The sequence below is a fragment of the Tupaia chinensis genome, unplaced genomic scaffold, assembly GCF_000334495.1.
Source record: "Tupaia chinensis unplaced genomic scaffold, TupChi_1.0 Scaffold000465_1, whole genome shotgun sequence".
Classification (NCBI taxonomy): Eukaryota; Metazoa; Chordata; class Mammalia; order Scandentia; family Tupaiidae; genus Tupaia; species Tupaia belangeri.
The window spans coordinates 227,661-242,903 of NW_006159974.1; the positions used below are offsets into that span (position 1 = coordinate 227,661).

The window sequence follows — 15,243 nt, forward strand, 5'->3', positions numbered from 1 at the left end:
ACATGGGAGTTCAGTGACATAGCCATTACACCAACTACTGGCCCCCAATAATTATTTTTTTAAAAAGATTGAGATGAGAACTTCACAGCCTGCTATTGGTAAGAGATTTGTCCAAGTGTCAGGGCTATGGGAAGAGCCCAGTCATTTTTTTAGTTTCCCTTTTTTTTGGCTATTGCTAACAAATGTCACATTTGACCCTACAAGCTCTGTTTGTCTTGTGATCCTTTTTGCTGAAGGTAGAAAGAAAAAAATCACAGATTAAAGACCCAGCCTAGGCAGAAGGATTAGATGAGATCCCAGAGTTGCCTCGGAAGGCTTGGGGACCTCAGACCAACATGTGGTCACCCTTGCCACTCTCTGACACATAGGACAGGGTGTCTGAGATTTTCCCATTTTAGTATGTCACATACCAGAGGTGGCTTCCAAACTGCAGCAAACTCTCAGAGGTGAAACTCACATCTGTCACAGGCAATGAGAGACTCTTCTGTGCACTCCACGCAAAATATGAACTTGGGGAGGCTGCACTTCAGCCTGGATCATGATGACCTCTTTCCAGTGACCTTGTGTCTTTGCAAAGCTGGATTTGCAGGGAGCGTTTGCACCTAACTGCTCCATACATGGAGCTATTAGGCATTTCTTTTGGCCCAGGGATACCATAACCTGTTTGCTGAGAAACCAGGAACCACGTGATCTAAGAAAGTCTGGGAGCCATCCTAGAGGGTGGCCAGATAGGCATGCTCCAAACTCAACATTCTTTCCAGTCTTCATGCTTCATGTCATTGATTCATGCACATTTTACATTGCTTGTGTTGTAATCACTTTATTTACTCCCTTCCTTCATTCCCTAAGTAGTTACTGGTTGAGCCTAGATGATATGCTAAGAAGCTGCACCTCATGGAAAGGATGGTCCCAGTCCTGGACCTGGCAGCTTAAATTCACACCAGGCACGTGTGCGTGCGTGCCCAAGATCCTGCGGTATGGTCATTCCCCCTGGGGGGTGATTTCTCACTTTTTGTCTCTCTGTCTCTCTTTCTCTCTGGCAAGTGTACACATCCGATAGCAAAAACCTCTCTTAAGTAAAAACAAAACAAAACAGACCTTATCTGAAGAATGAGTAGGAGGCAGGGAGAGAAAACTACCTCTGCCACTTGACAAGCTCAGGGTGGGATTTCAGAGTGCGAACTGGAGAGAGGGTCGAAGTGAGGCTGCAGAGCCATCTGAGCGTATATGCATGCTTCAGTGTGAAAAGGACCGTCTGAGTGGCTTAACCAGGGCCTATTCATGGCTCCAGCCCTGTGTGAGAGGCAAAGGGTTGAGGATTTCCTCTAGGCCTCACTTTCTTCTGACTAGCCAGCAGTCCTCCATTTCCTGCCCTGTGCCAGTCAAAGAGGTGCCTAACAGCCTGTTCTCCCCCCAAGAAGCACACACAATGGGGGGAGAGACATGGGTCCTGTGGTCTACTGAGTAGGTGGGTGTGAACACAGCCATCCTCTGGGAGAAGCTGGGGCCCCTTTCTAGGTTTGTCCCTCACACGAGCTGCTCACTCCCCTGGAGCCTCAGATTCCCCACCTGCTTGCCCAAGACCTTGGCTTTTAAGAGAATCACCAGGCCCTTTTCCCCAGCTCGTTTGCAGTTCAGGCTCTCAGAAGTTGTTTGATTTTGGGACCAGCAGAGAGTATAATGGTTATATTGCTGAACTCCTACATAGTCAGCTATGGCTCCAGTCCCGGACCCAGCAGCTTAAACTCACACTGTGCACATGTGCGTGTGTGCCCAAGATCCCAAAAGGAGAATGGAGGAGAAGGAATGTGGTGGGGGGTGATTTCTCACTTTCTGCCTCTCTGTCTGTCTCTGTCTTTCTGGTGAGTACATGCGTCCGATAGCAAAAACCTCTTCTGGTTGGGGGGAGGAGGGAACAGAAGTTGTTTGCTTCAAAGTCAAGGCTGCTGGGAACATTCTTGATCCTGTTGTACTTCCAGTCCAGCACTAAGGCGCCACTGGGGCCTCGGGGCCAAGCCCCGCCTCTCGTGAACCACATGCAAAGCAGGCAGCACCTGTTCCCCTCCTTGCTTGTTAGTTTCCCCAGTGGTGCAAAAAGCTGTGGTCCCCATCTGATCTCGAGGGGGAGAGGCTGGCAACTGTGATTTTTAAACAAGCACCCAAATTAATGAGAAAGCAAAGACCTTAGCTTGAGGACCTATTTTGAATTTCCAGGAGGCCCAGAGCCCTTGGACACTTCAGCTGTTTCGGGGCTGACCCGGTGTTTTCCTGGAGGCAGTGACAGTTAGGGGGAGTCAGATATGAAGCAACCTTCCACTGCCAGAATTGTTAGATAGGACCAAGGCATTCCAAAAAAAAATGAGTGAGTCTGGGCGCTGGTTGTGGTGAAAGCAACCACTTGGGTAATAACTGTGATTAGAAAATGGAATGATTCCAGATTCCAGATCCCAGAGCTGAGCCCAGCCTCGTGCTAAAGGCTAAAGTGGAATGCTCAGGCGTCAGGGACTCTTGCTCTGGCCTTTGTTAACTTGCATCAGATCTGCCTACCTGCCAGGTGAATGGACTAGGTGAGCATTACTAGGGTGATGAGTTGGGGTCCCCTGGACCTCTCTGGTTCAGAGGATTTCCTCGTGGAACTCAGGAAAGCTTTCTACTTCCGATTATGGTTAGTTCCAGAGAAAGGGCACAAACTGAAATCAGCAAAGAGAAAGGACAGAGAGGGTGAAGGCCAGGAGAAAGCACGTGTGAGCATCAGCTGTGCTTTCCCAGGGAGCCACACGGACTGTGCTTTTAGATCTCTGAGCAGTGATGTATGACAGCACGTAGAAGTATGGCCAGCCATGGATGCTCACTCAAGACGTGGTGTTCAGGGTTTTTACTGGGGAACAGTTATGTAAGCCAAGAGTACCCCATTTCTAAATGTATCGTATATGAATCCTCAGCATCCCTAACTGGCATACTGGTGCAGTGTGATTCAAAGCCCCAGATGTACCAAACCAGGCATTCACTGTAAATCTCACTGTTAGTATTTGCTACCCACATACAAGGTCTCAGGTAGATGAAGACGTTCTTATCAGGCGGATATCCCAAGGCTCAGAGGTTATTTTCCAGGAGCCACTCAAGAGCCAATCCTAAAGACCTTTGCACTGTGCACTGTGTGGGGCAACCCAGGCCTGCCATCCAACTGGGAAAAGGGTTTCCACGAAGTGGCTGCCCCTCTGGTATGGATCACCCCATCTGGTGTTGTGTGGGGTTGGGGGATACTCCATAGCCTTAGGACTCTTAGTTTGCAGTGTGTTCTGCACCCAGCTCCAGCCTGTACCCAGGCCACACCACGACCGGGGCTGATACCACTGAAGCTGTTTGCTGTGTTAATTTTGGTCTAAGGCTGCAGCTGTCTTGGTGGGCACCTCACTGAGCAAACACCTCCTGCCCAGTGCTGTGCCCGTTTGCTGCAGCCTGGGGCGGGGCATGGATGAGTCCCAGAGTAAAGCATCCAGGTGGGCCCCCCAGCTGACCCCAGGTATACCCCAGTCCTCCCTGCTGATGCCTGCCATTTCTCTCTCCTGACAGTTTTGTGATCAGTATGGGGGACTCCCACGCGGACAGCAGTGCCACCGTGTCTGAGACAGTGGCCGAAGAAGTATCTCTCTTCAGCATGACAGACATGATCCTGTTTTCACTCATCTTGGGTCTCCTAACCTACTGGTTCCTCTTCAGAAAGAAAAAGGAAGAAGTCCCTGAGTTCACCAAAATTCAGGCAATGTAAGTGACGTTGCTCAGCGTCCCCGTTGTTGTTCCCCTTCCTGGGCATCCCCGAGCACCTCTCGTCTCTCCACACAGTGTTCTGTCCTGGGGGCACAGACCAAGATGGAAGCAAGGTTCTTCGAGCATTTCTAGTTGGGTTTTGGGTTTTGTCTGATGGGTAGACTGTACTTCAAATCCATTTTGAGAATCTCTTATATTTCCCAGCACGTTAGAGCTTATAAGGCTCTTTTAGATCTGCATCTTAGTTGAGCTTCACAGGAACCATTCAGAGTAGAGACACAGATAAAGAACTTAAGTCTCAGGGGTGTTAAAGGAGCCACCCAAGGGCATTAGCCATCAGATGGCAGCTCCGGAGCTGGAACCCAGGTTTTATTTTACTCGGGACCCAGTGATCCTTATGTTTTTTTTCAGCAGATGGAATCTTGGAGATGCTTTTTGCTGCATAGACCACATAGTGAGACAGTCATTTCTATTTAATTTTCTTTGAGTCCTCTGACAGGGAGAATCGCAGTTTTTAATATTAGGTTGTTGGGAAAATCATGACATTTTTTTTTTACACAAAAAATATGTCATGACTTTCCCACATCTGCTAATTTATTTCTTTAATGAAGGAGCAACCTTAAGCTTAAAGCCTTGGGAACAACAATCTCAAGCTTGACTGTACTAACATAACTTTGTATTTATTTAGCTGATTTTCGTAAACTCGCATAATGCTTCCTTTTAAGAATAAGTAAAAAAAAAAACAAGATCAATTAATAAAAACATATTAAGGAAATAGTAGACAGATTGTAGGTATGGAGGAAATGATAACGAATGACTAAGTGACCACACCCCGACCTCCAAGATTGACTCCTGCTGAGCCACACATGGAACTCATCCTCCAGACTTTAAGGTCTTGTAGCCAGAATAATTTTCTTTTCTTTTTGTCTATTTATTTTATTTACTTACTTTTTTTTTTAAGAGGTTTTTGCTATAGGGTGTGTGCGCTCGCCAGAAAAACACAGAGAGACAGAAAGTGAGAAATCACCCCCCAAGGGGGATGGCCACACCACAATCCCTTCTTCATTCTCCTTTTGGGATCTTGGGCCCGCACACATATGCACCTGGCGTGAGTTTAAGCCACCGGTCCAAGACTCGAACCACGGTCGACTACATGGGAGTCCAGCGACATAGCCCTTATGCCAACTGCTGGTCCCTATTTTATTATTCTTTTTAAGAATTATTTTATTTAACTTTATTTATTTATTTACTTATTTGTGAGGGTAGGGGGAATGAGAAAGCAAGCTGCAGGGTCTGGGACTTGAACTATGGTTGGCCATGTGGGAATCCAGCACACTTAACCACCATGCTATCTGCCAGCCCCCTATTTTATTTTTTTATTTCTTCCATAAGAGAGAGACAGAGAAGGGGAGAGAGAGAAGAGAGAAAGGCACTCCCAATAGGGCCTTCATGTTATGATCCACCCTCAGCCTCAACCAGCCAGGGTTGTGGGCATGTGTGTCTGCTCCCAACATACACAGGGAGACCTCAGATATGAACCCAGGACCTTTGTGGGTCTAGCATCCCAGAGCATTGGATTACTGCTGTGCCACCATGGCCGGCCCCAGAATCATTTTCTTACATTTACTTATTAGCTTTGTTTAACCCTAGTCTCAGATTACAGAGGCCTGCAGTTTGGGTGGGTGTCTGCCAGGCCAGATTCGCAGATTCAGCAAGTCTCAGGTGCAGTGTGTGGGGCCAGTGTCAGGTCAGAACCTCCAGGCCAGGTGGGTGAAGCACATAGGCTCACAGCAAGACCTGAATTCCTATTCTAATTTGAGTAACAGCTTTCTCTCCTAGAAAAGTTAGTCTTCAAGCATTAAAGCAGATTATCACAGAGTACAAATTATTGGGAACCAGCAGTTAGCATAATGACTATGTTGCTGGACTCCCACGTAGTCGACTGTGGTTTGCGTCCCGGACCCGGTGGCCTAGAACTCACGCCGGGTGCGTGTGCATGCGTGCCCAAGATCCCGAGAGGAGAATGGAGGAGAAGGGATTGCGGTGTGACCATCCACCCTGGGGGGTGATTTCTCACTTTCTGTCTCTTTGTCTCTCTCTATCTGTCTGGCGAGTGCATGCACCCTATAGCAAAAACCTCTCCAAAACAAAAAACAAAAAACTGAGGTTAGTCTTATCTTCACCATCAATTCACAGAGCAAGTTTTACTGAGGTCCCCCCTGCCATGTCTCAGACTCCTTTTTAAGATTTTTAGTTATAGCTGTGAATAAAATAGATGAATCCTGTCTTCATCAAGCTTATGGTCTAGTGTTGGGCAAACCCTTATCCTCACTCTGCCTCCATTTCCTCATCTGCCGAATGGAGGCAGTAACCCCGATCGCAGGTACTTGTGAGTATGAAGTGAGGCAGTGGTTATGGACCCCTGGGACGGTTCCTGATGTGAGGTAGCTGCTGAGTGCCTTTTGTGCCAGGTGCTATGCTGGCCACGAAGGAGCCCATAGGAGGCATCTACACTCAAGAATCTGGCAGGTGATGCACTGAACGGCCTGCAGAATGCTTTAATGGGCCTCGTCCAACCAGGGCCTCCCTGTAACAGGGCTGTGTGTTAGGCAGCATAGTTGGCCTTGTCCCTCCTCACGGAGAAGCTGAGTGACATGCCCAGCACTGGGTGGCTGGGGGGGCTACAGGGCCAGGCCTGGAGACACAGTCTCTGGGAACTCTTAAGAAAGAAGGAATTCGTCCTGGCGGGATTCCATTCCAGCTGTGTCCAGTGGGAGGGGTGTTGAGTAGGTCCCGGAATGTGCAGCTGCATCCCAAGGCTTAACACCAGATATAGAAACGGAGGAAGGACAACTGAGCTTGAGATGCAGCACATTCCAGCTAGAGCTGATAAAGGAGTGCATTCTTGGTTTGAGGAGATATTTTTGGTAAAAAGTGTGGTATTCAAGATAAGGAGACCATGTACAAGTCTCAGCTTCCTAGCTGGCCTTGTTCCCTCATCTGTGAAACAGAAGTCCCACCCCGCCCTCAGTGAGGAACCTGGGGGTGCCTCCAGTTTCGTTAGTTCTCACTGTCACCTCTCTGGCCTTGCAAAGTGAACTTGACATAAAACTCGGTTGTGGGAGCTGTTAAGTCCAGAAGCATTTGTGCTGATTCTAAGATATTTCCTTCCTTGTAAATCATATTTTAACATAATACGTATGTGGTGTCCTACACTTTACAGCTTCCTTTCTCATCCCTCACTGTGGATCATGCTGAACCCCTGCTGTGGCCAGGGGTTTTCTCTGTGCTGTATGGGAAACATTTTTAGCAAAATGACTAAGTGCTGGACTCTAAAGTTGGATGATAAGGTTTGAATCCTGACTCAGTCGCATGGTAGCCATGCGGTATTAGCCAAGTGACTTAATCTTCCTAAGTCCATGTCCTCAACTGTAAAATGGAGATAATTATAGTACTTCCCTCATAAAGGGGTAGAAATCTAGTGAGATAATCTGTCGTAGAGCACATTGCTCAGTTGTTGGGGCATGCTAAACTCTCAGGTGTTATGTATTATTGTTTCTATTCTTCTTACTAATACTGCCTACAGTCTTATAAGAGCCTTTCAAGGAAAGCATTAGTACCCTGTTTTGCCTGTGAGGAGACTGAGGCGCTAATGGTTAAGGAGTTTGTCCCGTGCCACCTAACTTACAGTTAGCAGAGCTAGCTTTTGAACCCAGGTCTACAAGCTCTACATCCCGTGTTTTCTCTATTTTGTCATGCTTCCTTCAGACTCTTAAGACACTGAAATACACCTATTTCAAAGATGAGAAAACTGAGGCTCAGAGAGGTACAATAGGGCCTCAGGCCTCGACCTCCTATTCGTCCTACATCAGTGTCCCTGGCTACCTGTGTTTTCAGTGAGCACAGGTGATTTCTGCCACAGCATAGAGTGCTCTAGGGAGTCACAGCCTTGGTGTGAGGAATGTATGTGGCCCAGGTTTCTGGTGGCTTCTAGAATAGGTATATGTAAATTGTTTAAGGTATTAGTCACCTGAAGACTGTGTTCTCCACATTGATATATTTTTTTTTTTTTTTTTTGCTATAGGGTATATACCCTCACCAGAGACACAGGGAGACAGAAAGTGAGAAATTATCCCCCAGTGGGGGATGGCTACACCACACTCCTTCCGTTCTTGTCTCTAAATTTGGGGCACACACACCCAGCATGCATTTCAAGCCACCAGGTCCAGGACTTGAACCACAGTCAGCCACTTAGGAGTCTAGCACCTTAACTACTATGCCACCTGCTGGCCCCCAATTTTTTTTTTTTTTTTAAGACAGACTCTTGCAGTGTCATGATCGCCCTGCCAAATAGCTGGGTCTACAGGCATGTGCCGCCACACCCCGCTCTTTTTCAGACATGGTCTCACTATGTTGCTCAGGACAGCTTCAAGCTCACATTCTCCTGTTTCAGCATCCCCAAATCCCCAAATGGGATTACAGGCCATTCTAGGGGGATTTGTGGGAGTCTTGTTTTAGTCTATATTTCTCTGATAACAGATGAAGCTCTTCACATTTCCGTATATTTACTGGCCATTTAAATTTGTGAAGGTGCTGTTCAAGACTTTTGCCTGTTTTTTGTTTTTTGGGTTTTTTCCCCATTGGGTTCGACGAGCCTTCTTGTTGATTTGTCAGGGATAGTTCTTTTTTCGATAGACGTACTACAAATATCTCCCCTCCTCCATAGCTAGCCCTTTGACTCTCTTAATAGTGTCTTTGATGAGGAGGAGGTCACGTTTTAAACTTAGTCCAGTTTGTCAATCTTTTGGTTGCTCTCAGTCTTCATGGTTTATTCATTTGTGTTTGGTTTTAGGAATTGAGGTCATGATGATGTTCTTTCATGTTTTCTTCTAGTTTTTTTTTTTTAAAGAATTATTTTCTTGGGGTTAGCAGGTGGCATGGTGGTTAATGTTTTGGAATTCCCACATGGCCGACTGTAGTTCAAGTCCCAAACCTGGCAGCTTGCTTTCTCACTCTCCCTTTCTCTCTGCCTTTCTCTGGCAAAACTCATGTAAAAAAAATAATAAAAATAAAGGATTATTTTCTTTTCTCTTATTAATTATTATTATGATTTTTATTATTATTTTAATTTGACCAGAGAGTGGGGACAGGAGTGAGAAAGCAAGCCACCAGGTCCAGGACTTGAACCATGGTCAACCACATGGGAGTCCAGCACCTCAACCACCACACCACCTGCCAATCCCCTTCCCTTTTTTTTTTTTTAATTATTTCCTTTATTTTAGTTATTACTATTATTATTTTTTTCTTTAATTTGACCAGAGCAAGATACAGAGAGAAAGAAAGAAAGCGACAAGTCACCAGGTCCAAGACTTGAACCGTGATCATCCATGTGGGAGTCCAGTGCCTTCAACCACCACACCACCTGCCAGCCCCTCCCTTGCAATGTTTTTAAAGTTGATTTACTTATTTCTTCCATGAGTGAAAGACAGAAAGGCAGCACCTCCAACAGCATCCTGACACTGTGATCCATCTGCAGCCTCAGCCAGTCCTGATCCTGGGCACACATGGGCCCGGTGTACTCAGAGTTCTTCAGACGAGAACTCGAACCCTTCCCATGTAGATCAGCCTCACAGAGCGTTGCATTTTACCACGGCGCCGCCACCTGGCTCACTTCTCTGGAAGCTTTCTACTTAGATGTATCCCCCTGAAATTAGTTGATGTATTTGCCAAAAGATGCGGTGCACTTGCCAAAGAGAGACAGAGGCAGAGGAGAAAGCACTCCTGAGATGGGGCCACAGTTCCTTCTCCTCCATTTCTCCATCTGGTTGGGATCTTGGACGTACATTCACATGCCAGTGTGTTCCTCAGTCTGCCGGGTCCAAGATTAAAACTAGGCAGATGGCCATAGCACCCTTAATCACTAGGCCATGAGTCAGCCCCAAAGACTTTTTTTTAAGAAATATTTATTTAATTTATTTATTATTACTTTTAAAATTTTTCTATAGGGCACGTACACTTACCAGAGAGAGAGGGAAAGTGAGAGAGCAGGTTGTTAGGTCTGGGACTTGAACCGCGGTTTGCCATATGGGAGTTCAGTGCCTTAACCACCTTGCCACCTTTGGTCCTCTGAAGACTAATTTTTAAAGTTTATGTATTCTGAGAGGGAAAGGAGATGGAGAGAGAGAAGCACCTTAACCTGGTCCATCCCCAGCCTTAGCCAACTCAGGTCATGGGTCCGTATGTTCATTCCCAGTGTGCTGGGTTGGGGGGGGGCAGTGACATGAACCCCAGGACCTTTCCCATGTGGGTCCAGATATGTTAACCCCGTATTACCATGTGGCCCCAGCACTTGTTTTTATTCCCCTCATGTTTTTCTCCCCTTGTCTCAGTGCGGTTTATTGAAAACAGCCGTTCTTTACCCACTGTGCTTCAGAGTCGCTGTTGATATATGTCAGGTGACCAGATTTGTAGGAGTGGATCTCTAGACTCTTTTGTTAAATTGTTCTATTTTCTGTTTCTCCACAGATAGATGCTACACTGTTTCTGTTTCCTATTATCTTGTCTTGGCATCTGATAGTCCAAGTTCTCCAGCTAGTTCTTTTCTTTTAAGATTCTCTGGCCTTTTTTCATTTCCATGCAAATTTGAGAATCAGCTTGTCAGTGTCCACCAAAACCAAACAAATTTTTTTAAAAAAAGAAAGAAAACCTGCTGGGATTGGATCAGATCAGTAAATTAGCTTGGGGAGAGTTGAAGTCGTGCAGTGCTGACCCTGCTATTCCATGAAAGTGTTTTAGCCCCTAGGGGAGGTGTTTTGAACTGTTTGCAGGAGCAGTTAAAGACTTGTTAAAGGTGCTCCTTAATTACAGTACTAATAAAGGTGCATTCCTACCCACGCCTGCTCACTCAGCAGCACTCACTAGGCTAGCACTGCAGGACAGACCCCAAGGAATCCAGGGTGTGCTGGTTTCCAGAGCAGCCTGGGGCTCTGGGGTCCCCTTGGTTCCCTCACCACACTTGCTCACTCGTGTATAATAAAACAGCACTCTGCAGGGAGCAGCCTCTCAGTGGGTGGGAATTTGTATTTCTGTCTCACACGTGCAGAGGCAGCTCCCATTCCCGTCTGGGTCCCTAGCTTGGTGCAGGGCTGCTGGTCCGAGTGAAGATGCTCAGACAATGGCTGTTGAATTAAAACATGTGCCTGCCTCTAGGGTAAACTGGGGCCCACTTGCTGAGTTTGGCTTACACAGTGTCTTAAAAATATTTTTTAATTAGAACATTAAAATATCTGGCAGTTTTACATAAAAACCCAAACTCACAGCTCCTTTTGAAAAAAATCAGTATCTGGCTATACGCTCACAGTGATGATTGGTAGCAGTGGAGGGAGCTAGCTGTGTTCCCCCTTCTGGATAGGGCTGGCACCCTCATTCCCACCCCACCCCCCAAATTAGCCAGGTCGGCTGTTGTGCTCCTGTCTGTCCCCTGGCCCTGAGAAGCTCTACAGAGACCCTTGTACCTCTGCCTGCTCCTGGGTGCTAAACAAAGCTTTTTGGCCCAGCCCTGGTGGTACAGTGGCAGCATGACACCCACATTGCTGGAGCCATATGTAGGATCAGGGTTCCATTCCTGGATGAACTTGTACACACCAGGCCCATGATCCTGTCTGGTAGAAAGGCTGGAGTGTAAGGGGGATTGCAGCATGAGACCCTGGTGAGGGTGCTTATGTACGTGTCTCTCTCGTGAAAGAAGGAAACTTTATTAAAAAAAAAAAAAAAAAAAAACTTTTTATTTTTACTATGGAACATTTCAAACAGACTTCAAAGTATGGAGTACAAGAGCATCAACCCATATGTCCCGACCCCCCAGTTTCAACAGTTACTCATTCCTGGCCAACATTTCTTTCCATGCCCCCTGCATTTCTGGATTATTTTAAAACAGTCCCCAGAAATTGTATCATTTCATCTGAAAAATATTTTAATCCTCAAAAATTCAGGGACTCTCTCTTTTTTATTTTTTGGAGAGGTTTTTTGCTATATGGCATATGCACTCGCCAGAAAGACAGACAGAAAGCGAGAAATCACCCCCCCCAGGAGGGATGGCCACACCGCAATCCCTTCTCCATTCTCCTCTCGGGATCTTGGGCACACACGCACATGTGCCCGGCGTGAGTTTAAGCCACCAAGTCCGAGACTTGAACTGTGGTCGACTACATGGTAGTCCAACAACACAGCCATTACGCCAACTGCTAGTCCCTGGACTCTTTTTTTAAAAATTATTTTATTTAACTTTATTTTTTTATTTCAATCTGACCAGAGAGGGACAGAACAAAAGAGAGAGGGAGTGAGAAAGAAAACTGCCAGGTCTAGGACTTGAACCATGGTTGGCCATGTGGGATTACAGCATCCCTAACCACCACGCTACCTGCCACCCCTCCCTTTTTTTTTTTAATAGACTGTAGTTTATTTTTAACACCCATCATGCCTTGAATTCATAGGAAATAGGTTCCAGGAGCTCAGGCTCCTTTCCATTCGTTCTCACAAAATGTGCTTCTGGGTGGAGCAGGCTGGCCCTTCAGTTGAACCCCAGTACCTTTCTCTTTGGCTTCCTTCTTTTTTCTGGTTATTTTCCTTCACATGTTTTAGGAATCTGTCTCTGCTCTTAGAATGCTTAATATGCTCAATACACACATTAATTCTCTTGGCAAAAGTCTTGCCCTTAACTTGTTTGTTTACAACAATGCCAACAGCATTTGGGTGACATTGTAAACTCTTCCAGTTTTGCCATGGTAACATTTGTGGGGCATTCCTTTTGAATAGTCTACTATCACCTTTCTAGTAGATTCCCATGTATGTTAACAAAGGAATCACTCCATGTTTTCTTAAAGGCCTAGAGAACATATATTGGGTGCCTCTCCTCTTTTCCTTGTGTTGGTCTTTTCGGTGAATTACTGAAAGATGGTAGTCCCAACCAAAAGAGCCCCCACCATTTTTTTTAAAAAGGTTTTTGCCATAGGGTGTGTACACTTGCCAGAGAAACCATGAGAAGGAGAAGGAGAAATCACTGCCCAGGGAGGATAGCCACATACAATCCCTTCTCTTCCATTTTCCTCCCGGGATTTTGGGCACTCACACACATGCACCTGGTGTGATTATCAAGTTGCCAGGTCCCAGATTCTAATCGTGGTCGGAGTGGGAGTCTAGCGCCTTAACCACTACACCACCTGTGGCTCCAGGTCTCTCCCTTTTAAGCGTCACACATTACAGTTCTCACATTCCTGAAAGTCAGCAGTTGAGTTCTTCAGCATCATTAGACACGCAGACAGCATTTGCTCATAGCTCCTGAACTGACTGATCACTATTTTTTTAACTTTTTATTTCTAATTCAGTATCTAAATAAGATACATACACTGCAGTTGATTAATAAATCTTTTAGGGCTCTCTCATTTGGGTGGAATCAGTTATAGTAAGGTGTAATTTACATACAATAAAGTGTCCCCCCCCCTTTTGTAGAGAGATTTTTGCCATAGGCCATGTGTGCTCGCCAGAGAGACATAAAGAGAGAAATCATCCCCCAGGGAGGATGGCCACACTGTAGTCCCTTCTCCATTCTCTTGGGATTTTGGGCATGCACACTCACCCCATGTGAGTTTCAAGCCTCCAGGTCTGGGACTCAAACAGCTATCAACCATGTGAGATTAAGCATTAAGATAACCATCAAGCCATCTGCTGGTCCCAGTTCTCCCCTTTTAAGTGCACAGAATAAGAATCTTGGCAGATTTTACAGTTGAATAATCAGCATCACAAATCAAGATCTAGAACATCCCAGTACTCCAGGAAGTTCCCCTGTTGTCCTTCCCCCAACCCTTAGCCTTTAGCAACCACTGCTCTTATTTCTGTCCTTGTACTTTGCCCTTTTCTAAAATGTCACATAAATGGAATTACGTAGCCATAGGCTTGTGAGCGTGGCTGCTGCTCAGTTACATAGGTTTAAATCCCTTTTAACTCCTAGGCTTCCCTTGGTCCCTTTTCTTCCTTGCAGCATTTGTGTGGAGGAAATCACATCATTTGTTTCATAGTGTTTCCCACAGCCTGGGTTTTGCTGATGGCGTCCCACTGGGGGTTGCTTTTGAAAAGCCACAAAAGACTCATTTTTTAAGTGATCTTTATTTTGGGCCTGCCTTTTGACAGAAAGCCAGGAGTCAAGGCTGCCAGCGTCATCTCACGTCTGTTGCAATGACGGGTGGAAAGTGAGCTGGAGGTCGAGCCTCATTCAGCTCATGGTCTTTTATCCGTGGCAGGTCTGTGACTCCACTGAGCATGGAAATTGAAACCCCCCTGAGTTTATAAAGAAAAGAGCACTAGGAGGAGGCTGTGTGGACACGGGGAGTAGAGGGTGCACAGAACGTGTGGCCTCCCACCAACTGTGGAAATGGCCAGAAAACGGGGCCAGGACATTCATGCCGCATCCACACCCCAGGTCTGGGTTTCTACTGCCCCCTGACTACTACGGGGACTTCACTCATCCTTCTTTCCTTCCCTGGGGCCTGATGACATCAGGTGCTTTTGCCATCCTTTCTCCTGAAACCGAATGTGCCCTGTCTGGAAACAGCCATGCAGAGTAGGTGTTGACCACCCTCTTGGCTTCACTGGGCAGTACCAGGCACTGGGTGCTGATGGTGGCTCCGTCTGTGCCTGGTGTCCTCAGACGCACATGCAGCTAAAGCAGGTGAGGGTGGTTCAGGGTGATGAGTGCTCTTACAGCCCAGGGGCCCTGAGAACACCCACGGGGCAGGTATGCAGAGGAGGGTGCCCTCATTGAGGGTGTGTCGAGGGTGAGGTGCCCCCGAAGGAGACTAGGAGACCAAATAGGAAAATGGAGGGAGAAGGTCTGCACCTTCAGGAGCCCCAAGATGAGGACATGCAGGGCCACTGTGGGAAAGGTGTCTCTTTGCCAGGGCTGGGGTAGGTCACCAAGGAGCCAGGAGTCTCGGACGGGGTTGGGGGTCATGGGGTGGCCCTTGCTAAGTGGTACTTCTGGAAGCCTCTCACACCTGCTCTGACCTTCCACCTGCCCATGCCAGCTGTCTCAGGAGGCAGCTCCCTGGCCCCATGTCCAGTGGGGCCAAGAGGGGCCTGGCAGTGACAGAGCTGCTGGGGTTTCTTTTAAGCTTATTTATTTGTATTATTTTACTTATTTCTTCTATGAGCAAGAGAGACAGTACCATAACAGGGTCTTGATGTGCTCACCCCCAGCTGGCCCCAGGTCGTGGGCATATGTGTGCCCAGTGTTCTCAGGGACGTCTCCAGGTGTGAACCCACAATCTTCTCACATCGGTCAGCCTTGCAGAGTGTTATATCTTACCTGTGTCACTGTCCAGCCCTCTTGAGAGCTGCTGTTTTTCATTTAAGCCCCAGCAAAACGCTTTCTGTTTTCACTTAGGGTGGGTCTCAAACCATCAGCTTGTGCCCCAGGTGCTG

General features: G+C 46.8%; 1 protein-coding gene across 2 annotated transcripts in view; it reads left to right on the plus strand.

Annotated features, from left to right (window-relative positions):
• Nucleotides 1-15,243, plus strand: part of POR (cytochrome p450 oxidoreductase) — a 50,091-nt gene that overhangs the window by 17,164 nt on the left and 17,684 nt on the right. For both annotated transcript variants that reach the window (XM_006155633.3, XM_006155632.2), the window contains exon 2: nt 3,574-3,765. In XM_006155633.3, coding sequence (XP_006155695.1) covers nt 3,587-3,765 — 179 coding nt within the window. In that variant the 5' untranslated portion in view covers nt 3,574-3,586. The remainder of the gene's footprint in view (nt 1-3,573; nt 3,766-15,243) is intronic.